Source organism: Lytechinus variegatus, chromosome 2 (genome assembly GCF_018143015.1).
Source record: "Lytechinus variegatus isolate NC3 chromosome 2, Lvar_3.0, whole genome shotgun sequence".
In the NCBI taxonomy this organism is placed as follows: Eukaryota; Metazoa; Echinodermata; class Echinoidea; order Temnopleuroida; family Toxopneustidae; genus Lytechinus; species Lytechinus variegatus.
In genome coordinates, this window is record NC_054741.1 from 74,075,765 (window position 1) to 74,102,632 (window position 26,868).

The 26,868-nt window shown below is 36.0% G+C and overlaps 2 protein-coding genes across 5 annotated transcripts in view; one reads left to right on the plus strand and one right to left on the minus strand.

The window, feature by feature from the left end:
* The window catches only part of LOC121408988 (cubilin-like), a 14,875-nt gene extending 2,528 nt beyond the window's left edge, over positions 1 to 12,347 (minus strand). The window contains exons 1-9 of the mRNA XM_041600748.1: positions 11,758 to 12,347; positions 10,888 to 11,118; positions 10,183 to 10,292; positions 9,584 to 9,678; positions 8,883 to 9,029; positions 7,270 to 7,367; positions 5,414 to 5,529; positions 4,460 to 4,590; positions 228 to 328 (exon numbers count right to left, since the gene is read on the minus strand). Coding sequence (XP_041456682.1) covers positions 228 to 328; positions 4,460 to 4,590; positions 5,414 to 5,529; positions 7,270 to 7,367; positions 8,883 to 9,029; positions 9,584 to 9,678; positions 10,183 to 10,292; positions 10,888 to 11,118; positions 11,758 to 12,264 — 1,536 coding nt within the window. The 5' untranslated portion in view covers positions 12,265 to 12,347. The remainder of the gene's footprint in view (positions 1 to 227; positions 329 to 4,459; positions 4,591 to 5,413; positions 5,530 to 7,269; positions 7,368 to 8,882; positions 9,030 to 9,583; positions 9,679 to 10,182; positions 10,293 to 10,887; positions 11,119 to 11,757) is intronic.
* Positions 12,348 to 17,655: 5,308 nt separating this feature from the next.
* The window catches only part of LOC121408989, a 37,907-nt gene continuing 28,694 nt past the window's right edge, over positions 17,656 to 26,868 (plus strand). For 3 of the 4 annotated variants that reach the window (XM_041600749.1, XM_041600750.1, XM_041600752.1), the window contains exons 1-3: positions 17,656 to 17,772; positions 22,413 to 23,098; positions 23,942 to 24,131. In XM_041600749.1, coding sequence (XP_041456683.1) covers positions 22,887 to 23,098; positions 23,942 to 24,131 — 402 coding nt within the window. In that variant the 5' untranslated portion in view covers positions 17,656 to 17,772; positions 22,413 to 22,886. The remainder of the gene's footprint in view (positions 17,773 to 22,412; positions 23,099 to 23,941; positions 24,132 to 26,868) is intronic. The other variant, XM_041600751.1, reaches the window with a different exon arrangement.

Below are 26,868 nucleotides of genomic sequence, written 5' to 3' on the forward strand. Positions count from 1 at the left end.
CGGATGTGAAATAATTAAGAAAGACCAACTTGACTGAACCATAGAATATTAAACAATGGTAATTCCACAACTTCAGGGAGAAGTAAACTTTGTTTCACTGGACAGTGAGGAGAAAATTAGGATTTTCAGCGTTATGCTTGTTTGAGTATTTTCTCTATTGAATCATATAAACATTTTTTTGGGGGTGGACTTGGCCTTTAGACTTGATACCATAATGAAATACACACCCGAATGGTCCACAGGCAGTCTTGTTGCGGACCGTAAGGAGAAGGCCAGTCTGGTGAAGTAAGCCAACCCTTTCCACCTTGGAGGATACCACCACATTCATCTGAAGTTATGAAAATAAAATGAATTTAAGGTATATAGCAACAACTTGAATGCTGCAAGAGAAAAACGCTGTGTGCAAAGGAAATTTTGGAAATATATTTTTTTTCTCACAATATGAAACATTGCTGTGTTCACTCATTCATGCATTCCTATCATGATTAGAGATCTCACTCAAGCATATTTCATGTAGACACAGTATTAACAACAAAATAATTAATACTTTGCGCTCGAATTATTTAGTGAGATATATATCCTGATCCGGCAAATTTTCCCTAAAATATATCTTTTCAGGTCTTACTAACTTTAAAAAAAGAATCAAAAGAGACTAAAAAAACGTACGTGAAACCAGTCACATGAATAGAAAAAAAAATCAACGAAGAGATTAATGATACTTTGTGGAAGATATAGTATCAAAGACCATTTGAGTATTGAGATCGTTGCTTTTATATATATTGGCAAAGTGACCGAGATCTGTGATGTAAAACGCGTACAAATTACTTTAATACGTATTTCACTTAAAAGTCTCTTTTATCTATAGTCTATAGAAAGATCATGTGTTCTTTTTCGAGGGCATGTAATACAGGTATCACACATTAAATAATGGAGGAATTGTTTGTCAGAATTCTGAGCAAAAAAGAGATCATGTTATGGGGTATGTGTTGTAATTGTGTGATAAAGGGGCGTAGATAGCGGGGGGATGGGGGGGATGCATCCCCCCCAGAATTTTAGGTGGGGGGATGGTGTGTACAATCATCCCCCCCAGGTTTCTGTGGGGGAAGAAGCAAAACTATACAGTAATAAAGCAATGAATGCTAGTTAAAATCAGTCAATAATAATAGCAGTAATAATCATAACTTACAGCAATGACAAACATGATCAAAATTGGACTTTTATTCAGAGTCAATCATCTTATATGCATTTACAACTTGCAAGTTTTAAGTAATAACAACTGTCTTGCGTCGTCATATACATTTAAGGATCGTTATTCAGAGTTTCACCAAGTACATTTCCTTATAATGATTATGTATTTGCAAAGGAGATAAGTTCAAAATATTTCATTACAGATTTAAGAAAGTGTCGCTTAATCACTCCCTTTCAGAACAATTGCTTTCATAACACATTAACACTGTTCAAACGAATTAATAAGAAATTACCTATACACATACACTGACCCTTTTCCCTGCTGGCCATGTCCTCAACCCCTACTTTGCAAAGGAAAGGTGAAAATTTTCAGTCTCTAAGGAGCGAATTAGTAAATGAATGATTTTGGAATGAAATAATCCTTTACTGTTAAGGACTGTTTTGCATAACTATATTGGGTGAAAATAAACGTCTTCCAGTTTCAAGAAGAAGTAAGTCGAGGCGCAATGTATTTTGGAATTACTTATACCAGTGATTTCTGTACGTGCGCAGTCTTCTAGGTTTGAAGGTTATAAACTGTTACATTTCCTTACCTATGTTTTTATCATAATCATCATAACAAGGTACATAATAAGAAATGAATCGAAATTATAACAAGTTACTATCTATACAGTTTACTTCCGACAACCCGGTGAGGCTTATTTCATTTCCATACTTAATTCAATCATACCTTTTTAATCATGGTAATTTTAAACAGAGTGTGCTTATCATTTTAGTGTCCGCATATCTGCACGTGGATAAGAAATATAATGTTGAGCTTTTTTATTTTACCCCTATTAATTGTAATTGATATTTTTTTTTGTTATTTGGCTGTTTATTTGTTTATTCCTTTAGTTGTTGATTCATTCGTTTGATCATTAACAATATCGCCATTAACAATATCGCTACTTTTAAAAGAGTATACTACTATACTAGTAAAATAAGGAATACTAGTTTTTCCAGATCATGTTTAGCAGGACTGTCATGACCAAGATGATAACTAGACATCCGAAAAATGACATTTCTCTTATGATCATCTTTACTCATTGTCATTAATCAAACAAAAGATTACTGCCATGAAAAATGTGCAAGGAAGTTTGTTTATTACTGGATGCCCTGTTTATTGCTGAAAGCAAAGTGATTAAAAGACACACGAGATAATCCATGAGGCAGATCGTGTTATTTTGTTATCTTTAACTCGTCTGCTTTGGCCCATGATATTTTGTTTTTATCGAGTACGTTATCTCCTTCATTCTTTATATATTATATACATATATATAATATATATATATATATATATATATATATATATATATATATATGTATATATAAATAAATATAATATATATATATATATATATATATATATCTTAAAGTTTCACGTATTGGCTTCTCTAATAGTAACAAAATACGCTGAAGATAAATGGTAATGCTTTCAGATATAATGCTATATTGCTATATTGCTATATTGCTATATTCCAATAATGATATATTGGCTTTGAAAGCATTACCATTTATCTTCAGCATATTTTGTTATATATATAATATATATATATAAAGTATGACCCAGCTAGGGATCATCCCCCCCCCCCCCCAGGTCTAAGGACCTGTCTACGCCACTGGTGTGATAACGGACCTTGTTTGCATATCTCAGTATAGCGATTTAAACTTTCCAAGCTCATAACTTTCGTATTCCAATTTTACTCAAACTTTTGGTGATCTCATTCTATGACTTTCCTGCTTCCGCACATTAAGCACGCGTTGTGCCCGATATCTTGATAATCTACAAAAAAGTTATTTTCCATTTGCATGTCATTATACCTGATTTTCGAGCCAATAAGTGTCTCAATTTTCCGTGACCCACGATCACAATCATAAGATTGTTTGAAAGTGTTTGATATTTGGTTAAGTTATTTGATCTCAATGTTTTTTTTTTAAAAAATGTGATATATGTGTATAGATGTAAGATAAAACAATGAATTAATCCTTTATAAAAAAATAATTAGTAAATAAGACTTGTTAGTTTGAGAACAATCATGACTTTTAATTAAAAGAAATTGTGAATATATATTCAATATAATTACGTTTGTATATCATATTATATTCCCAACGTTAACATTTCAACAAGAAAAAAAAAACATTATGGGGCACTCAGGGGCGGCGAAGCGATGTTGAAAGTGGAGGGCACATGGAAAAGGGCACATTTTTTTCGAAAAGAACACTGTATCTTATGACTATCTACCCCACTCACATGACTCATAAAACTAAACGTACGTGGGATTATTCTTAAAGTTTTTCCTTCATAAGTAGTAACATTGTAAAATTGACAATATTGTTTTCTTGTTCCTTTGCAATGATGCTCTTTCTTTATGGGAATTTACTAAAGTATTGCAGACGCTGGCTGTGAAAACAACTTCATGATTCTTCAAGATAATTATGTGAAAATCGTCAATTTTAAATGTGTTTTCAGAAAGAAAATGGGCGCATTAGAATATCAACATACTGAACATTTTGAACAAACTAGAAATGAAAAGGGGCATTTATCAAGAGTAAATAAGGGCATATTAAAATAGGGCATGAGCTTTTTTATCAACAGGAAAAGAAGTAGCGAAAGGGGCAAATTATATTTTGAAAGGGATTATGCGATTAAGCTAGGATGCACTTGCAGAAGGAAGCAGAACTCTGAATAAGTAAAGCGGGCGCTCATCGGGCACGAAAAAGAGTGTGCTTTTTTTAAGGATAACTTATATGATATAGCAGGCACCTCTATGAGAAGTCAAAGGGGCACTGAACGGGTCCTTAGGTATGAGTAGGGCAAAGAACACGTTCGTTAGGGGCACCTTTCTTTGGTAAAAAAGGGCACTGATTCGATAAAGGGCACTTTATAAGAAGACAAGGGGGAACTTGTTTACACATAAATTGGGTCCTTCTCAGGTGAAAGGGGCATAGAACACGTTCGCGAGAGGATATGTTTTGTATTTAAAAAAAAATGGCAATTACACGAGAAAGGGCACCTGGTAAAACCTAAAACGGGTCCTCAGGTGAAAGGGACACAGTACACGTTCGTGAGGGGGCATTTTTCTTCTGTAAAAAGGGCACTTTTTCAGTGCTTCAAAAAGTGGGGGCACTGTGCCCCCAGCGTTGCCGCCCCCTAGGGGCACTCTTAAAACCTTTTAATCTTTTCTTTTTTTTCTTGGGGGATACTATTGAAATGCTTGAATTCCTTTTTTACCTTGTTTATTTTCGATGATCTTGTAGTTGGTTGTAAACCCTCCACGGGGTACGGTATAATCTGAGTGGAAAGTGATAAGCATCATACCACTATCTGAAGTGATTTGCGGTGGGGTCTGCATCCCACAGTACCTATACAGGAATAGGGAGACATTTTTTCAATATTTGAAATCCACAATTCCTTGTGGACAACAATGATGGCTGAAAAAGATGATTAGCAAAACATTTTTAAAAAATGGTAATGTGGAGGGGTGGTCTTTCAGTTTGGCAGTGTTATGAGAGGCGACAGATCGTTGAATGTCAAGATTGATGTGGCTACAAGCAAGAAAAAAAAAACGTTGACAGCTAGGACTTTGGTTTGAATGATAATGACTCGGTAGACCGAATCAATTGAGATCATGTTGACCAAAGTCGATGGATATACCGATGAGGGGAAGAACCGGAGGATTGTTGTGGTGGTGGTGGTGGTGGTTGTGATGATGATGACCAAACCCTATGTGCAATGTTGATGATATACAGATCAACGTTCAAAGAAAAAATGCTCATATAATCATGAGAAAAACATACTTCTATCGCACACGAGAGTACGATCCACCCAAATTACAAAATACACTGGTAGCCATTCATAATTTAGTTTTGAATATCACATAAAGGCCTAGAGATTACTCGACAAATTAAAAGATCACACGCTGAGATTTTAATCATGTTTGGTAAGATGATAATAATTGATTCAGCTGATCGAACCTTTTCCATAATCTGGGCTCTGTAACACAAAATTTTGCAATTAATCGCTAAATACCAATGACCAATCAAGATCATCGTTGCATGCGTACTCTGTTCGAAATACCACGGGAACCAATAACAGCAGTTCTTTCATAATTGCAATTCATCGCAAACCTTTGTGTTACGGAGCCCTGGTCATCTGATGCGAGAAGGGAGCAGTTAAGATACTTACTTGATACCCGGGTCAGAAGGAGAGGTTTGAATTTGAAGATAATCCCAAGAACATGTTGGTCCAACCTCGATATCCATGTATGTCAATGTCAAAGTTATCTGGTCCCCTTGGTTTCCCTTAATTGGAAGAAATGAGAATATGTTAGAAAACTTACAAGACCAGACCCCAAGTTCTTTTTCTTTCGTATAACTTGTCTTCAAATTCTCCGTCATGAGCATGGTATAAGTAATAAGGCATTAAAGATATGATTTAATTTAGCTAATGGTTTTCCGAATAATGGAATTTGTGATCAAAATGCTTAATTAAAACTGACGAAAGCAGCGCATGATATTAAATTGTCTGTATGCAGGCGAAGAAAAGGGATTACGATTACACCTCCACCCAGTGGTGTACCGTGGGTCACGGCATTGGGGGGGCACCAGCAAAAAATTCGGGTCACTTAGGGAGCGCGCGAAGCGCGCTCAGTCGTCAGGTATACTGACCTAATAGAGATATTTTAAGGACATGCAGTGCCATCAAACGGATATGTATCTCACTGATTAAATAATGCGAGCGCAAAGCGCGAGCTGAAAATTTTTTATATTGAGGGCTAAAAATTGACATTATAAGCGAATTGTTTTGTAATCATGATACTTAACTGTCTCGCTAAACAAACAATGCGAGCGCGAAGCGCGAGCTAAAATTTTTGTATATACTGACACTAAACAAGGAAATTTTAAGGATTATATTTTAGAATCCATTAAGAGTATAAAGAGTATAAATATCTCACCATAGTCATCTAATGCGAGTGCCAAGCGCTTCCTGATTTTGTTAGAATTACATCTAAACACATGGAGCACTTTTTGAAGTCATTGTAATCATGATTATTATAGCATCTCACTAATGAAATACTACGGCTGAAAATCTAGGAAATTCAGACATAAAGAGGGGCATTCCAAGGCTTGTTTGTAGGAATTCACTGAGACCCCACGTATTTCACTAACCAAATGATACGAATGCGAAGCGCGAGCTAAAAATTTTTGATATTCAGATCAGAAAAATTGATATTTTAAGGACTGATTTTAGGAGTTCATGAAGAGCAGAAATCTCACCAATCCACTAATGCGAACGTTAGCACGGACAGGAAATGTTTTATATTAAGACCTTAAAATAGGGCAATAACTTTCAGTATTCATGAAAAAGAAGAATATATCACTACTTAAAACAATAATAACTCTAATTGCGAGGAAATATATTATATTGTTGTATATTGATTTGATTTAGTACAGCAGGTCTATATATCTCGTTAAAAAGTCTATGCGAGCACCATGCAGGAACAATGAAGACACAATTAAGCAAATAATGCTTCATAAAGTTGTGAAAAAATGCTTATGTTATATAACATAATATAATATAACACTATGATAAACAACAATTTCTTCTTTCCCCCACTACGTTTCTCTTCCTTTTTCCATCTTTTTCTCCTTTTCCCCGTTTTTTTTTTTTTTTTTTGGCCAGCCGATTGGGGGGGGGGGCACGTGCCCCCCATGCCCCCCCCCCCCCCCGTAGTTACGCCACTGCCTCGACCACACCACTACCACAACCTTCACCACCACCACGGCAATTGACGAGGCCTCCATTGCCAAAATATCTCCCATTATACCACCTATACCACTATAAGATGACTCTTAGGCCACTACTACCAGAACCCTATATGTTCCCATTCTGTCACCATAATAACACTTAGGCCTATATCGCACGCCTTCCATTTTTACGTAGACGTACTCGAGGCGAATTAACCCTCATTAAGATGCATCCCTTCACTTCTGAAAACATACCACCAAACACTACCCATATCGGTTGATAAAATAACAAACCTGGATCATCCATTCGCAGTGGCTATTTAACGGGTATGGCGCGGACCAGCCAGGTGACGTGAAGGAGCCCTGGTTATCTGTCAACGTACCTCCACATTCTTTACGATAAAACAAAATGAGGAATCGGAAAGTAAGTAGAAAAATTAAACACAGTTCAAACGTCTGAAGGCCGCCTAAGAGAAACGGGAGTAATCGACTTTGTGAATTTTAAAGACATGTTCCTCTATTATATTCAATAAATTCGAGCGAAATCAAACATGATTGTGGTCTTTATAGACATGTGGTAGAGCAGGTGTGACTGTAACATAATTCATACCAATTACATGTCCTAAAAACTAAATTGATATTACAATAGCACTATACAAGTTATACAATTATTAATCAGTAAAGAGATATAAGAAAATTTCATTCATTACTGAGAGTAAAGGCCGATATAATGTTATAAAAAAAAATATTTAAAAAACTGTTTGGGTATATGTGTAGAATTCGTGATCTAAGTTAATCTTGAATGACTATCATTATAGGTGTGCAGATAAACGTCAAACGAACAACTGGAAAGTATGGAAGCTTAAAAGTGCCACCGAGATGTTGAGATAATTATCTCGGGAAGTCGACATCTTGATAGCAAAATATAAGATGACGAGATCCTGGATCTCATCATGTTGACATCTTTTAGAAGAGATGATGAGATGACGAGATCCTGGATCTCATCATGTCAACATCTTTTAGAAGAGATGTTGAGATGACGAGATCCTGGATCTCATCATGTCAACATCTTTTAGAAGAGATGTTGAGATGACGAGATCCTGGATCTCATCATGTCGACATCTTTTAGAAGAGATGATGAGATGAAAAGATCCTGGATCTCATCATGTCAACATCTTTTAGAACAGATGATGAGATGACAAGATCCCGGATCTCATCATGTCAACATCTTTTAGAAGAGATGTTGAGATGACAAGATCCCGGATCTCATCATGTTGACATCGTGTAGAAAAGATGATGAGATGATGAGATGATCTTGTCATCTCAACATCTCTTCTTAAGATGTTGACATGATGAGATCCAGGATCTTGTCATCTCATCATCTCTTCTACAAGATGTCAACATGATGAGATCCAGGATCTTGTCATCTCATCATCTCTTCTACAAGATGTCAACATGATGAGATCCGGGATCTTGTCATCTCATCATCTCTTCCAAAAGATGTCAACATGATGAGATCCAGGATCTTGTCATCTCACCATCTCTTCTAAAAGATGTCAACATGATGAGATCCGGGATCTTGTCATCTCAACATCTCTTCTAAAAGATGTTGACATGATGAGATCCGGGATCTTGTCATCTCATCATCTCTTCTAAAAGATGTCGACATGATGAGATCCAGGATCTCGTCATCTTATCTTTTGCTATCAAGATGTCGACTTCCCGAGATAATTATCTCAACATCTCGGTGGCACTTTTAAGCTTCCAAAGGAAAGAGCAACGAAAAATATATATATATATAAAATACAAATTTCATATCTAAAGTAGATAGTAATTTCGATCAAAACTTTAGTTTGTTGTATATAAATCAAGATGAAACTGAGAAGCGCTGGTATATGGGTTGCTACCAATATTGTCATTGTCGTTCCCTCCGTTGTTTCCTCCATCGTTTCCTCCTGTGTTGCCACCACTACCAGTGTTGCCACCACCATTGTTACCACCGTTGTTGCCACCACCATTCCCGGATCCAGGGTTAGCATTGGATCCTTCAGCAGCTACGGTAATAAAGGTCAGATGAATATATTTTTATATAATTTTGCTACAATCACCAGGCTAATCCGTTGACAAATGGGAACAATAGGCCTAAAGAAACATGTCCAAATAATACACAATGATAAGGACCACGGAGTTATAGTTTTACTGAAATGTATCAGTAATAATAAGTTGTTCTTAATCAACGCAGGTAAAAAATATTAATCTTATAGTTTAGAAAGAATCCTGTTGGACAAAAAATTAAATTCTCAGTAAAAACTGACACGATCCCGCCGACTCGGCTGTGTGATCGATAGACGAAAAAGGGGATATACATGTTCGATGAGCCACAACAATTATACTACTCTCCCACTCTCTCTATCCCTCTTTCTCTTCGGTTCCACAGACAATGTCGTTGATTTAATTATTTTTATCATTATTATACAACTTCTCTTAAGATTAGGAATGTCAAAAAGATTGAATCATTTCTGAAAATTCAATCCATAATGATTATACATCAAGCCTTTAGTGAAATATAGTCCCTATGAAAATGATAAGTTTCTTCTTTGGATCATACCACATAGTTTGCCGTTTACACATATCGGATGACTGGAAGGACATTGACTGCAAGGTGGACCACTCACGTAAGGCTTCTGTCCTACGTAATTTCCTCTGAAATATGAAGGAAAAGGGGCCACCATATTTTCGGTGAAAAATAGATTTCTTTACTCAAACAGGCCTATATTTAATATTACATTACACTCTACTTCTCTTCTAAGTGAATGCGAATGTATGTAAGGTGCATGAATCATAAATTATAATATGGCACCTTTTCGTTTAAATGATAATTATGAAACATTCAATTACATCTAAGAAATCCATATTGGTACCATAATCCTGAAAATATCTAAAACGTAATGTAATCATGGTAATATTAATATTCTTTACCATTATATTACTGGAATGCTCTCAGTATGATTTCTTTTTGTTTTATTCTTCACCATGCAAAAAAAAAAACAGTTCCATTGACAAGAAAAAGCCAGTTACATCCAGATTAGTACAGAGACAAACAATAAACAAAAATGTTTGAACCACATGTTTTGACAAAATGAAAATATATGGGTAGAAATAATTAAAGGAATGTCGCGTATTTTAATTTGATAATTTCATACCTACCCTTCACCATAGTTACAGACCAATATTGTAGCTGGTGACCAACCAAGGTTCTGGACTGTGGTACAAGTAGTAATGGCGCATCCTACATGGGTTGACTCAGCCCAAACAACCTGTTATCATCGTCAGAAAATATTTGATACTTGATATACGGTACTAAGATATTAAAACTTAATAAAAAAATTACAATTGTCATGCAAAAAGTGAAAACAATGGCGTGGATAAATAGTTATGCCTTTCCTTCTGTGTTGGTGGGTTTCGTACTGTAGGCGTGTGTGTGTTTGTGTGTGTATTTTAAGACTGATAAACCCCATATTACTAAGTCAGAACATGGAGCTATAGCTCTATGGTCATAACGCCGGGAGAACGGCAGTGTAATTTTATCTTACAATATTTTGTACTGAAATTAATGAATTATGCGAAAGCTGATACTAAAGTCTAGAGTTAGGCCTATCTGAAAACAATATAATAAAGACAATGTCTTTATATCTGCAAACCCCACAGTGACATTTTTTTACTCGGATATCGAGAAAATTATACTCAAATGTATGTTTATTGGCATCAGAGCAGAGGATTGTCTTTTGTTTTGCAGGTCGCAAAAATAGATGTCCCCCTCATAATGAACAAAGGATAATCCTCTTTTCTGACGCCCATGTGTCAATTTTTTTTGCCCCCTCGTTTTGATGTAAATTAACGATGGCTCCCTACCTGAGTGTAATGGCCGCATATACCAGTACAGGAGTTGGTCTGGTAGTTATAATCAGATACCTCATTATACCAATCTTCAATCATTCCATAATGATCCCATCCGGTCCCCGATCCAGCCCAGATATTCTGACCAACCCATGAATATGGAGAGATATTGGGCGGATTGCCATGGCCGAAGGTGCACTGATCGGACCAGCCTTGGGCCATCTCGGCAAGGCTGTCGTCCCATTCCTAAAAAAAAATGATTATTACAGGAAAGCTTATTTCAAAAAATGAATTTGCAAGTTTCTATGAATTCAAGATCGACAATATTACGCCAATTTGTTTGAATTTACGCTGAATTAATCATCTTCTTACTTAACTCTATTTTTTAATTACCTTAAACCAATTGTTTCTCTGAGTTGGTAAATCAAAATTACCCAAACTGTCACATTCCTTTAATTTTTTTTGTTAATTTTTTGTTTTGCAGTCTTGCAGTCACCTTGTTATTAGGTGAAAATTATATTGTGAACAACACGAGAACTATATAGCCTAATATGCAAAATGTATTAGGCACAGCGTAGATTTTATACGGGAGGGCAGAATAGACAAAATTTCTCACATAACAGTTTGTTTAGTTTACTTCATTTTTATTCTTATTTTGTATGAAAGCAGGGAATAAATCATTTACACTTTTACCCCTTTCATATTTTCCATTATTTTTTTAATGGTTCCGCATTTTCATTTTTTCCTGTCCTTTTAATCACTTACAATGCTGTCAGAATGACTATACTTCTCACTGTTGCTCAGCATGTAAAAGTATCAATATATTTTTAAATGTAGAGTAAGTATATAGGCCCATAAACATGTTCACTGCTATTATAATCTTACCATCTGGACCATATTGGCTGCAGTTGGACTGTTGACTTGACTTCTGAAATCATTATGTGCATTCAAGAACACTTGCTTCATCTCTGACGAAAGACTATTGGTGTTGACCTGTTTTGTCTGAGGTATACCCTGCGCACCACTTGTAGCCACCTTTACACTCCCGATTCCACGCTGCCCAGTGCCCCCACCAGAGGTGGGCCGACGTCGGCTTTTCTTTGGAGGGTCCGGCATCGGACCATTTCTATTCATGTTGTCATGGAAACGAACTGGTTTGACTGGTCGATTTGGACGAGGAGTTGGCTCCGTCGTGGTCGTCGAAGATTCAGTTGTTGTTGTCGTTGTTGCAGAGGGGTCATTTCCACTTCCAGGTCTCTTATTTGGACGGTTACGTCTTGGAGGCCTTTCTTCGTTTCGGGGGCGTTTTTTCTTGCCTCCATTGTCTTCACCTGGACTAGCGTATGTCGAAGCAAAAATAAGTATACACAATAATGGTATTATGATTCGCATTTTAGATATCTCTTACGATTAGTTTTGAAGAAAAAAAAATCGACCGCCTTCGGACCCTGTGTGTATCAAATGTATTTCACCTGCAAATTGTTTTCAAATTTAAGGGCTTATCTTACGCTGATTCACGATATATTAACGTTTCAGATTACGTAATGAAATGTTAGCCACTTGGCCTAGAATCGATTGTCAACAAAGTTTGTTCTTTGAATCAACATGTCTTCCTGCGATCGTAAAGTTCAAGCTATTCAGAATAATCTTTTGGAGTTTGATCTTTTGAGTTTGGAAGAGGGATTATAGACATCGTGCCAATACAAATGAACCCAATGAGGCACTATACGTAGCCCCCACCCCCGTAAAAGATTAACATTGTCAAAAATTGTATTGACGGATGTTTTAGTTTGGAAATATATACCGTATCTTCATGTCGTCATCGCAGAGTAGAGTCAAAGCATATATACTTTTATAAGTTTTTTTTCTCTGATATTTGTGTGTCTCACTCATCTGGTACGATGCAGTGTCTTTGAATAATACTACATGATGTGCATAATGTAAGAGTTTAAGTAATTTGTTATAGTTACTTTGTGAACTATATTGTATGAATTTGAGAGAAAAACATTAAAACATCTTTAAAAAAAAAGTGATAATGGATACGATAAAAATATCAAATCCAAACTAGTTGACGATAATTTTATTCGTCCTGCAGCTCGAGACGCATCTCCTGATATACAGCATTCCACACCTTCTCGGTTCTATCACTCCGTCTCTTCCTGTGTTTTGCATGGTTACCACGAATTAATTTTACCCCCGGTTTTTACTTGAAAATGACATAATCGATTGCGAGCTATTCTACGTAACTGAATTAAATCCTAAAATGTCTCAAGCCTAAATATTAACTTCTCATGAGTCATGACAGTCTGTGAAATAAAATCCAGATTTAGTGCATTCGAGCGAGAAAAAAAAATCAAGCGTCTGCAAAATACAGTAACGCTGAAATACATACATTTCGTTCATACAGATCATTTTACATACCCCCTCCTTATTAGGACGCGCCTGCTGGGAATCATCCAAGGAACTGATATGCTCATTTTCCCTGAATGATTCGAACACACTTGGGAGGGGAATTATTTTAAAAACATCGCGAGATGTGCTAGATTTGGACCCTTCACTTTTGTTGTTGTTGAAAATTTGGCATAAGCTGTGACCCTTTTGTTTTTCTCCCTCATGCACGTCCAATACAATTTTTTGCTGTTAACGATTTCGTTATTACCCATTATCCGTTCCATTTTACCGGTATAACGTAAACCTGATGGGCCCCGCCTTACAAAAAGTCGCGATTAGTCCGATCAACCACAACTATAGACGGCCGACAACTATAACATCTAAACTGCAAATTTGTTCAAAACGTTTTCTAAATTATGATGTATATTCATACTTTTATTGTTCTCTTGAAGATTCAGTGTCATTCTCTTCGTTTAGCAAGGAGAATGTGCAAATTTCCTGGAGAAAAATTATGGTATGGATGTAATTAAGTTCCATAGAGTTGAGATTGATTGAATCAATCGTAACTCTTTCCTGTTCGTAAGTTAAGAGCGACTGGTGAATCTTAAATTTATTTATTTTTTGCGGGGGGGGGCGAGGTAAGAGGGTAGTCCGATCTTACAACTGAAGTTTTGAATACGTTATAATATATGATTAGCTAAATCTTGATGTATTCATACACAGAGTCCTTGAAAATGTTCTTTTTTTTCAGGGCCACGTCTCATACAAAGTACAAAGAGTTGCGATTGATCCAATAATCCACAACGATAGACGGCCAGCAACATCAACATCTAAAATGTATTTGTTCAAAATATAAATTTTCTAGATATGATGTACAAGGGCGTAGGCTGGTTTGAGCATGGGGAGATACACATCCACTGATCCAGTGGAGATGGAACTAAAAAGGTATGGGGCGGTGGTGCACATTTTGGGGAGGTGGAACTAGTTTGGAAAATCAGCTGTTGGAAGCAGAAGAAGGGGTACAAATTCCATTTTGCTTGCCAGTATCGAATTTCAGTCGAAACTCCTCTGCCTCAGCGGGAGGATGCATATATCCCAGATAGCAAGGCGACGTTGGGCCAACGTCGGCAGTGGTCGGGTTGGTCGCGGTCGTGAAGCCAACGTTGGCATTTTGAGTTTGCGCGACGTTGGATTATGGTCAGCTATGTAACGTTGGCCCAACGTCGGCAGTGGTCGGGTTGGTCGCGGTCGTGAAGCCATACGTTGAGCCAACGATGGCATTTTGAGTTTGCGCGACGTTGGATTATGGTCAGCTACGTAACGTTGGCCCAACGTCGACATTTGGTCTTGTTGGTCAGGGTCGTAAAGCCACCGTCGCGAGCTAATATTGGGTAAACGTTTCCATTTTGAGTGCGCGCTACATTGTGTAATTTCGTTTCTGTAGCCTAGTAACGTTGACCCATAAATGCTCATACTTAAAAACATTTAAGAGGTAAGTTTTTTCTTGCATGACATGCTATTTCTGGTTATTTGTAAATGATTTTTCAATATATGATTGAACAATACAATTTAATCAAAATCAACCTTAAGACGTACACTTGGGATAATATGGGTGTAAAACCTTTTTATGCAGCCCCCGTCATTTACCAATACCAATCAAATAATGATTTATCGGATTTTTTTCCGCAATCGCTATTGCCGACGTTTGCCCAACGAAGTTGCTATCATTTTTTTTTTTTTTTTTTTTTTTAGAAACAGCTAACACCTTGTTACCAATAATGCACATAGCATTTCCATTTATTTGAAATCAGGATAAAAGAGCATTGTAGATTAAATGCCTTGCTCACGGGCATCGCTGCCGCGGCCGGGGATCGAACCCCGGACTTTTTAATGTACAGCCAGGCGCCTTAGACCACTCGGCCACGGCACCTCCACACAATGGAATTCATGATCGATTATAAATGATCGTGTTTGTAATGCACTTTTGTAAGGATTTATATTTTAAAAATGTCTATGATATTCTTGTCATTGAATAAAATGTATTTAAGTATGAATAAAAAACTATATGTAATGTTATGAATATGATTTGAAGGCTAATGAATTCAGAATCTAATTAAAATCCATCTTTTTGCAAATACTAACTATGAAAAACATACTCGCAACGAGAATGTGTATACTAGTATATATATTTCACCGACTGTTATTGTTGTTAGAGTAGGATAGGATAGGATTGTAGGTATAGGAATAGGTATTATAAATTAAGAAAATTAATGTCTACAAGTAGGATCAGATGCAAGATGCGTTAAGTATGATTGATAAGGAGAAAATTTATTTTTTTATTGGCTGTGTGTGTGTGTATTTGAGTTTTGTCAGACGTGTATCAATCAGATATGATTATTTACGTCTGGGACCGACCTTTAACGTCACCATCCGAAAGACGTGACCAGGGCTCGAACCTCGAACCTCTGCATCAATTTGTAACTTCCCCACAGCTTGGATTACAGGCGCACGCCACAACGCCCAGGCTTAAAAATGGTCGGTTGGTGGTTGGCTATACGTTGGTTTAATGTTGGCTTAACGTTGGACCAACATCATACCTTTGATGTTGGGCCAACGTTGGCCCGACGGCAAGAATAACGTTGGCCCAACGTTACACCTCCGACATTGGCCCGACGTAACTGCAAAGGTTGGCCCAACGTTGGCCCAACGAAACCTTCATCATTCTCTTGAAAATTCAGTGTGATTCACTTTGTTTACTGTAAGGATATTGTGCAAATTTCTTGTATAGAAAAAAAATGATATGAATGGATTTCCATAGAGTTTAGATTGAATGGATCAATCGCAACTCTTTGTAAGGCAGGCCCACGCATGTCATCAACGAGTTATTTTAGGAATAATGACACATACGGTAGGCCTATTTACAGTGATACTTATTACTCTTATGTCAAAGTTTTATGAATCAGATCCATAAACTTTCAAAGTTAAGATGGTAATTCAACAAATGCCCCCAACTTGGCAAAAATTAATTGACCCTAAATGACCTTTGATCTCGATCACGTGACTTGAAACTCATGCAGGATGTTCAGTAATATTCAATTAACCTTATGGCCAAGTTTCATGAACTCCTGAAGACGGACAGTCAACCTGTCCGAAACGTCGAGTCTCTCTAGGCTACTACTCATCATCTCTACTCGCCGACTCAAGCCAGCATCTCCTCATCAGCTCTAGGCTATACTCAAGCGGTTCTCACTCATCAATTCCTTCTGGTTTACAGTCCTTTTCAGGACTACTTTCAAGAAAGAATACTCTACTCTCAAATCTCCACTTTCTCGCCTATCCATTTCTTCTCTTCTTCTATCCACTGTTTCTATAACACTCCACATGGTGTACCTTACACTACCATGTAATTTTCAAAATTATGCGATATCGTTACGCACGAGTGGGCATTGAATACCCAATTATATTTATCGATCGAGCTTGCGGATAATGCTGTTGTGAACGTACAAAAAAGTCTATGTAATATTTTCAAAAGTGATGCGATATGTCTATCGTCACGCTCGAATGATCAGGCACGCATTGGCTTCATGCGTGGGGGACACCCATTTTCCCCTCCTCATTATCACCTATCATTAAAACAGGAAATGACTGATACATTGTCATGGTGATGTCATATTATCGATTCATATATTCATATCTCTATACTCTATTGTCCGTCATACCTAGGGATTATCTTCTTATAATCCATATTTCATAATTTATGGATACATAATTCATAATTCATTAATCCATATTTTCATAATTATCGATCCATATTTCATATTATATCGTACTATATTGTTTAGAACAATAGAATATTCATGATTCATATTTCTATTGTTTATAATCAGATTATGACGTCATTGTGGAGCAGTCCTGCTCCACCTGCTCCACCGGGGACCCGAGGGGTACCTATATACTACTGACGATCAATTTTAGAAAGTCATTTGGAAAAAAAATACAAGCGAAGTTTCATCAATTTTTAGTACAAAATGTTAGGATATATCATAAAATAGCATGATTACAAGTATTTTTCGTGCAATCCACGTACAAAAAATAAGGCTTCAAAAAGATGAAGTGTCCGGACACCCGACCCCCCCCCCCCCATCTTACTACTTCCCCCGCTACTCCACTTCTTCCCTAGTCTGATTGATGAGAAGAAAATCAATGACAGGCATTCTCGCGCCATCTCTGATCCACTCATAGAAATAATATACATCTCTATGGATCCACTGCGCTGCACAGAATAAATGCCCGATCAGAGCGCGCTCGTCATCGATCGATCATGAGCTCGCTAATAGCGCGCGCTAGCTGCAACAAATACAACTTGAAAATTTTTTTACAAGTACATGCGAGATCGAGACAACACTTGACCTGTCAGGCCTAGTTGTACAAGTTGTGGAATAATTTGTGGATTATTGTAGTTTTTCTGTGATTAGAATCAACCCATCATGTTCACTGTCGGAATACAAGGTGAGTTTTGGTATTTCGTTGAGTGGACTACGGTATATGGCAACCCAAATTAACCTTGGGAAGGTCTTCATGGAACATGAATTTGACTGAATTTGGCCGTATATATTGAGCAGCAAATCGTGGTGCAGTAACGCAGGATCTTCGTCGCCTCGCGCTGCGGCGTAGGTCAAGATCCCGAACCGTTGTAAAACTAGCGGGGGGGGGGTGGTTAAATTCAACTTTAATATTGAGCCCGGGGGGAGAGTTATGATGGTGGGCCCCAAGTCTGCGCACATATTATTAAAAGTAAGTGTACCAAATTTCTCATTAAAAAGTGAAAGGAAATATAGGATTTTCTTGAAAAAACCTCGTGCAGTCATAATTTCAGATTGAAAAAAAAATGGTACTGGTACCCCATGTCTGCGCACTCATTCACTTTGCACACGATATGGGGATTTTGATGACAAAGGCTGCATTTTGAGGCCGTCACATGAAATGCCCTGAATTCATTATTTTTCCACCATTTTGAGTCGGATTTTTTTATGAATACCTGTCTATGTAGTGCATGTGTAAAGTTCGTGCTCGTTGCGTACTTTCTGTAACTAAAATCGCGCAGATACGCGGGTGCGCAGACTTGGGAGACCGCGCAGACATGAGGGAACTGACCATAAATATATTGCTGTGCACATGTGTGACAAAACAAAAAGTGTTTAAAGGGGTGTTTTTTTAGTTTTGGATGCGGGCCGTACGGTATATCTCTAACGAGCAACGTTAGTCTAGATTTTTTTTGTAATCATGGTAATACAATTCTACCTCCTCTCTGATTCGAAGTATTACACTTAGTCTATATGTAACTTAAAGTTCTAGTACTTTGGGGCTATTGCGTTGTCTTTAAAATACCAGTTTACCACTCATCAATGTGTGACAATTTAGACTCCTATCTCTCTCAATTCTAATGTTCAATTTTTGAAATATTTTATACACACTGATACTTTCATTCTGTATGTTTGATTCCCCTTTCAAACTTTCTGGCAGAAGTGATATTCTCAAGATATTTCTCCAGACAAAAGGAAAAAATAATATGTTTTCATATTCAAATAATTCTTTGTTAGTAATCTTATTATTAATCAACACATGTACATGCACATGCAGACCTACAAATTTTCATTTTATGTAGAAATTGAAATTAAGTTTTCACATTTTCAAGTCCTTTTACACAAACAATAGAAAAAATATGTATTAACTTTAAAATTAATGTTATCAAAATTGATTAAAAACATTATTGGTAAATAAAACTTAAAGAGAAATTCAAATCGATATGATTTCTTACATGTATTTTCAGAGTTTGAATATATTGGCAGATATAAATGTAAGACGTGGTTTTGCCTAAGACTGCTGCGGCGCATGTTCGTTTGGATTAGCCAGTAGTTAACTGGGGGTGTTTAAGAATTACTAACATACTAAAAGTTTGATGTAATGTCATCTCTCATCCCTCACAACACATACACACTGATTATAAACTAAACTGAAATGAAGAAACATAAGTGTAACTAAAATTAATGTTTAATTTATCATCATTTAATTAAATTGTTTAACTAAATATCAACTAAATGTTAACCCTAGCCTTAAGCCACATCTACATTGTAATGTACTTGCCCATTGCAATGGCCAATGCTCTCTCCTCCACCACCATTTGAATAGATGAAGCTAAAAAACAATACCGCACTACATTTTGATATGTCTCCTTCCCAAACTACAAATCTGAACTGCCAACAACTATCAAAAAGCATGAGGTCCATGCCCCAACCCTGATATCCCATAATTTCTTTGTTTTTCACTGCATCCATCCCATAATAATAGTATAACACTAGTGTATAAAACAAGGATACAAGAGAGGGAGAGAGGGAGAAAAGAGAGGAGAGGAGTAAGGAAGAAAGTGGTCATTGGGCACTACACTGATAGATTTATTGTCCAAAGGAGCAATAAAGATCCCTTGATCAAAGACCAGAATAGCATTGGAATGGACATGAATGAAAAGTAGTAATTTTGAAGATAGTATAACAATTATGATTGGGAAAAAAAATGCAGAATTACCCAAAAATTCTCAAGCTTACATAAAGATTGTAGGAAAGATGTGATATTTTTAGGAGTGGAATTAATATTGAAATATCAAGATTAAAAAGGAGAGTCTATGGTTAAACATATATCAAAAATACATTTTTCATTTTGGCATAAAATGTCTCCTCAACCATGGAATGAAATTAAAATTTTAGTATACTATTGTCTATAGTTTTTTAAGAACATTTATGAAAAGAATGCCTGGACTAAGTACTATTAAGTGTACATACATGTAAACTGGGAACAATTTTTTTTTTATAGAGGGGGTGCTGATTTGTAATTTGGCAAGCAAAAAGAAAAGGGTTTCACTACAAAATGAAGGCCATTTCATTTGCAAGAAATTTGACCAGCGAAAAATAAAATAGAAGGGTTTCACTACAAATGGAGACACCTTTTCATTCCATTTTGGCACACCTTTAAAGGACAAGTCCACCCCAACAAAAACTTCATTTGAATAGAAAGAGAAAAATTCAACAAGCATAACACTGAAAATTTCATCAAAATCGGATGTAAAATAAGAAAGTTATGGCATTTTAAATTTTCGCTTATTTTCAACAAAATAGTTATATGAACGAACCAGTTACATCCAAATGAGAGAGTTGATGACATCACTCACTATTTCTTTTGTATTTTATTATATGAAATATTGTTATTTTCTCATCATTGTCATGTGAAATGAAGTTTCATTCCTCCCTGAACACGTGGAATTCCATTATTTTAACATTTTGTGCTTCAGGCAAGGAGGTCCTAATCGTCAAAATCGTAAAAATTGAAATATTGTATAATTCAAACAATAAAAAACAAAAGAAGTAGTGAGTGAGTGACATCATCGACTCTCAATTGGATGTAACTGGCTCGTTCATATAACTATTTTGTTGAAAATAAGCGAAACTTTGAAATGTCATAACTTTCTTACATGTATTTTACATTCGATTTTAATGAAATTTTCAGCATTGTGCTTGTCTGATTTTTCTCTATTGATTCGAATCAACATTTTTCTGAGGTGGACTTGACCTTTAAGTACAAACAATTTTGCATGGGGTGCTACCTATGGAGAATAACACACACAGCTCCCCCACGCACCCGCGCTTTCCAGGGCCATGAACATGCTTACGAAGGCTGGAAGTGGGGGGGGGATGGTGGAGGTGGAAGGACACTGGGGTGAGCAGTTCTTTATATTCGTTGGTTGCCTTTTTCTTGAACATTACTCCTGTACTTTTATTAAAATGGCATCACAATCAATGTCTTTTCTTATTTTTGCTGCAGGCAACGTCAGCTATTGATGATATTGTTATACAATTGTATGTGCTTAGCCTTTCAGCAAATGTAGAAATACATGTATAGAAATAATTTTATTCATTTTAATAGTTCTTTAATGTCAAAAACATAATTATATATGGAACTGACATGCAAATCCATTAAAGTCTATTGATACTGCTAGTGTTTAAAATGTGTGTATGTACAGTGTACACAAATGTAAATTCACTCTTCTTTTACAGATATATTATAGTAGGGTATAAATCTGTTTAATGATAATTCAATGTATTTTCACAAAACAGTGGAATGCAAAAACAAGGAAGTCTATGATGCAATACACTCCACATGGACAATTCTTGTGTATTGTATTTTATTAAATATGAAATTGCTTTTTCCCTCAAATACTAATGTAAATTATGATTTGACCCCTCCATGAAAAAAAAGGAAATTGCTGTTCTTTATTCAGTCATTTTGTACTTTATGAAAGTGTTGATGAGAATGTATTAGAATGTACAAAAGAAATTATGGGGTCTGATGTTATCAGGGCCCCATTTTACACAAATCCAATCCAATTGATCCAATCAATCTCAATTATATGGAAATCCATCAATGTCATAATTTTTTCATTAGAAAATTTGCTCAATGTCTTTTGGAAACAAGGAGAAGCATACTTCATTGTCAAGAACACAGTGTATGTATGAATATAAATAATTTCTGGAAAATGTTTTGAACAAACATGTATTTTAGATGTTGACATTGCTGGCTTTCCATAGTTAAGATTGATCAGATCTATCATAACACCTTGTAAGACGGGGCCAAGCTCTCTCTCGCTTGCTTACAGTACATATACTTCTACTACATGTACAATGTTTATGCCCAATAAACCTGTGTTTGATATTCAATATTGATGAAATTTCTTGTTAAATCATCCTACATGTAATTGATTTTCTTAAATATGTTTAAATTGCTTTTCGGATGTCTGCCCTTGTAAATTCTTGTTCTGCAAGTATTTGTGAAAATAAAAATCTGTTCTAGAGTGAACAATATTGATTAATTCTTAAACTTTCAAATGTTTATGAAAACCAATCAAAGTGGCTCTTTGGCATTGCAAAATTTTAACACATTATTTTCATACTATCTTTGTATCAATTTTGATTTATCCTTGAAATTTCAGCATGTAGATTGAAATGATGAATAAGCAATCATACAAGCTTGCGATCTGAGTCACCTCGATGCTAACATGAATTTAATGGCAGTTACTTTGTTTTCCCCATCTCTTGTTACAGATTTTATGAAGCAGAGCCAATAGGATCAAATCATGTAGGAGGCACAAGTGACCAAGTGATGTACATTTGTAGATAATTATGTGTACATGGCTTAAAAAGAGATGATCTAGTGTAAAAGTTCTACATTGAAAATCTCAGTCCTGCTATAGATCATTGTACTAGCATCATTATACTCTGCTGTCTGCACCGCAATTAATCTCTCTGTATAATTCATTCCAGTAACTTCTTGCCTACACATCAGATATTGGAGTTTAGGAATATTATACCCCACACACAATTTTATTAGAAGGCTGAACTTTAGGAATTGTAAATTTAAAGAGACTTATCTATACTGGAACAGGACCATGCATTTTTGGCATATCTAGTGGTCCCATTGATCTTATATATAAAAAAAAAATAGTTACCAATCCTGGATAGTATATTTAGGGCCCAAGATGTCTACCCTACCTGTTGGCACTTCTCTATGGATCCAAGATGGCAGTAGCGCGTGAACCAAGTCCTCCCATTGCCATGCCTCACTCCATTCAGTCGTACCAGGGCTCTTCGGCCGATGGCGGAGACAATGAGTCTGTCATGAGTGATCTGTCTTGGGATGGTACCCCTGATGAGAATATTTTGAGTGGTTCGAGCCGTGCAGCGACATCGCTTGCCATTCATGAAGAAGACGAAGGGGAGCCTGATCTAAGGTAATGACGAGGTCACTTCTGTCTGTGATTAAGAATCCCTCTTTACTGCCCCTAAAGCTTTGCCACTCATTGAAATCGAGTAATGAAAAAAAGAGGAAAATTAAAGTTGTCCTTTTGCAGTTTATTCTGAGATGCTCAAAGATTTTGAAAAAAAAATCTTCATGTTTAATTACATTGTACAAATCATTGAGATATTAGTCATTTGAGACTTACTTGTATACTTGTACACCCTTATTTTCGTCAATTCTTTATTGAAATGAATCCTGCTTGAAATGCTTTACATGCTCCAGTGACAGAGAGTGGATGTTTGATTTGCTATCAAACAGTTAAATTCAAATAAATATGTGCATACATAATGTAATTGTAATCTTGAGCTGCATTATGCACACAGAGAAATGAGTGGTTTTGTTGGTTTACACTATTTGCTTGATGAGTTCTCAATACGTGACAAGCATTGAACCATTGATCTATGTTTAAATTATCTCAGACAATGTTTTATATTCCATTCCAATTTGTTTGTTATGATTAAAGGATTTATACTCCAATGAATTTCAGTCACTATTGCATGATTTTCATGGACAGCATCCTCTGTTAATAAAAGAAGGTTCTTTAACTAATTTATGAATAAATCTGCCCACTGCTCCCACAAACACAAATCTGATAAGATGTACCAAGTACTTGTACTTCATATTGATACCTTTTAGAACTTGTCAAAGTGTGACATATTTCATTATTCTTAGTCCTACGGTCCTGAATGTATAATGTGTAGAATTTGTATTAATATTTGCTGAATTAGTCGTGAAGTTGAACTAAACGTGACCTTTAACCTCTATGCACTTTAACCTGTAGGTTCCTAGATGACCCCGATGGTGACCACACCCTCATCATGGAGGATGATGTCTACCACCAACTAGCTGAGATGGAAGAGAAGCTCAAGATGGCTGGAGAGTTTGGGAATGCACTCCTGGAGGAGAACCAGGAGCTACGGATCCTCAATCAACAAGCTAAGCAGGAGACAAGCGCAAGCATTGAGGTGAGTTCAGGGATGAATGAATATGAAATGTTTTCAAATATGATAGATATTATCAGTGAAGATTGGGTATGATACATGTACTTCCTACAGTTATCTTGGATTCCCTTAAGATATTTCTATTCATTTGGTAATATAAAAATGTGCTGTATGCTATTTAAGTGTTTGCCCTAAAAATATACAAAGGCCTGATATCAATACATTGCACAGATACACGGAGTGTGTAGGGGAGGGGGGAAGGGTATTTACATTGTAGTGAGTTAGAAAAAGGGAGATATTCCGATATTCCGAGATATCAAACAATGTTAAACAATGTTAAACAATGTTAGGAAGAGCCCCTGGGGCCCGTTGCAGAAAGAGTTGCAATCAATCGCAACTCTAAATATCATGCGCAACTTGATTTTTGACCAATCAACAGCGCGCATTTGTGACTTGCGATTGATTTTTTGGCTTGCGTTTAAACGCAACTCTTTCTGCAACAGACCCCAGAAGATAAAAGGGTACAAATATAAAAAAAGAGGACATACAGACGGATGAAAATGTAAAACAGCTTGAAGACATCAATAATTTGAGTTTATAGATTTGATTTATCAGCAATATTTGTTTGCCTCTGTATCAACAAAGCAAAATGACATTCAGAAGGCTAGATAGAGTTCTTAAAAACATATGTGCTTCATGTGTATCTATAGGTAGAAAATACAGCTGGTAAGACAGTCATTTTGACATACACTTTTATGGTTCTGTCATATTCTTTCAACTTAATGTTAAAATGAGTGTTGTTCAGTACAATAAAGTACATACTTATTTCTTTTGACTGAAAATGAAAAACAGAATATAAAATTGAAAACAAAAACTGCTGGATTGGAGCCAAACATAAAGATTGTTTGATCATGGAAATTGTATATTGTGGCTTGTGTGTGGGTAGGAATCAGACTGAAAACCACATTTACATGTAGCTTTGGAATGGTATTTGAATCTTCTGAATGTGGATGATTTGAATGTCTATGTACATGTAATGCCAATATATGCTGCCATTTTGGTAAATGATTCCAGATCTGGCCTTAGAGAAATGAAGGACTTGTCTTTTTTAATGCAATTCTTTATTAGTCATTATTCAAATTGTTTGAATAGAATTGTGTTTCATTACTTGTCATCATTTATTCTTGTTATTCTATCTTGAATCTTAGCTGTATTTCTTGTCCTATTTATTTGTGATATATCTTCTTTTCTACCCCTTACACGCTCTCATGTGCTCTTTTTTTTTCCTTCAAAGTATCACCTTATTTTTCATTTTGTTCCTTCCATTTCCTAAAAACTTAAATCTTCCTTTATCATTGTACTATACATGTACATGTATGTACCATGAAAGTTATCAGCAAAGTGAATAAGGAAAAAAAAGTGATAAAGAATGGGGGAGGTATAAAGAAAGAACATGAAGAAATAAAAAATGCACAGTTTGAAAATATGTTAAGATTTCCCAGTTTAACAAGTTTGAAATTGTATCCATGATGAATATGGATTAAATTTTTACCTGAACATGGTCAAACAAGGGTATACTTGTACCATATTTGATATTTCTTGCTAAGCTATGGCAACCAAGGTCATTTTATAAAGCACACATTTTTCTGGTCATTTTCATTTATTGATATCCATTTATTATGCCACCCTGTAATAGAATGATTGATGAGGGAACACTGCTTGAAGTAAATAACCTTGAGCATTTCTCTATTGTCACGCGTGCATATGATTACTCTAGTTTTCAAGGAATATGATAACCTATGAGGTTATAATGAATGACCTCACTGTCTACACATACTGTACGTGTATGTATTTTTTTTCCTTTTGTCAAAATGTTGTCCATGATAGAAACTTCCAGTTAGATTTTTCCTTAATAGAGACAAACCACCCCCCAAAAAAGAAGAATTTTATATAAAGCAAAGGAGTGTAATATGGTTTTGGCGAATGTGTTACATTTATGTTGATTGATCAGATTCATTTACATTAATAAAGAGACTACATTTCTTTATAGAGTAGGAGAAAAAAAAGATCTATATATAAGTCTTACCTTTTTTTCTTGTTGTAGAACAATAATTTAATGATAAGAGTTTCTATCCTCCCCTTAGAAACACATAATTGAGACCCCATCGGAAGTGAGAGTTTTGCTGTCAAATTGAAAACTTTGTTCACTTTATAAGATAATTAAGGGATCAAAGCAGAAAATTATACTGGAAATAGAATCTTGGAACAACTGAGAGAGAAATAGAGGATTAAGATGAATGTAGATCTTTGTTCATGACAGGTAATAAAAAAGAAAAAAGCATGAGAGAGAGGTAGACAGAGAGAGAAGGGGTGCAGGTGATAGATGTAGGCTTAATATTGAGAATCTACGATGCTCTACACATATATACACATCAAGATTATTTTGCATATCATGTACATTTACGTTAATAAATGTTCCACAACTCTTGCATCAGCCCAGGTATTGCATTAGATGTACATGTAGGCTTCCGAGAGTAAAGATGCTTGATTTGTTCACCAAGTTTGGCGTAATATTAGATGGTAAGAAGACGTGCAGTTGAGAAGCCATCACTGTTTGCTGAGGTGTACCATTGATACCAGGATCATGGCAGTCAGAAAAATTGTCTACGAGTCTAAGGTGTAGAATAGATTATGTAGGAAAAGAATATGATAGAGAAGGTGTTCAGGAGGAGGGGAAGATGAAGAAGAGATGATTTTGATG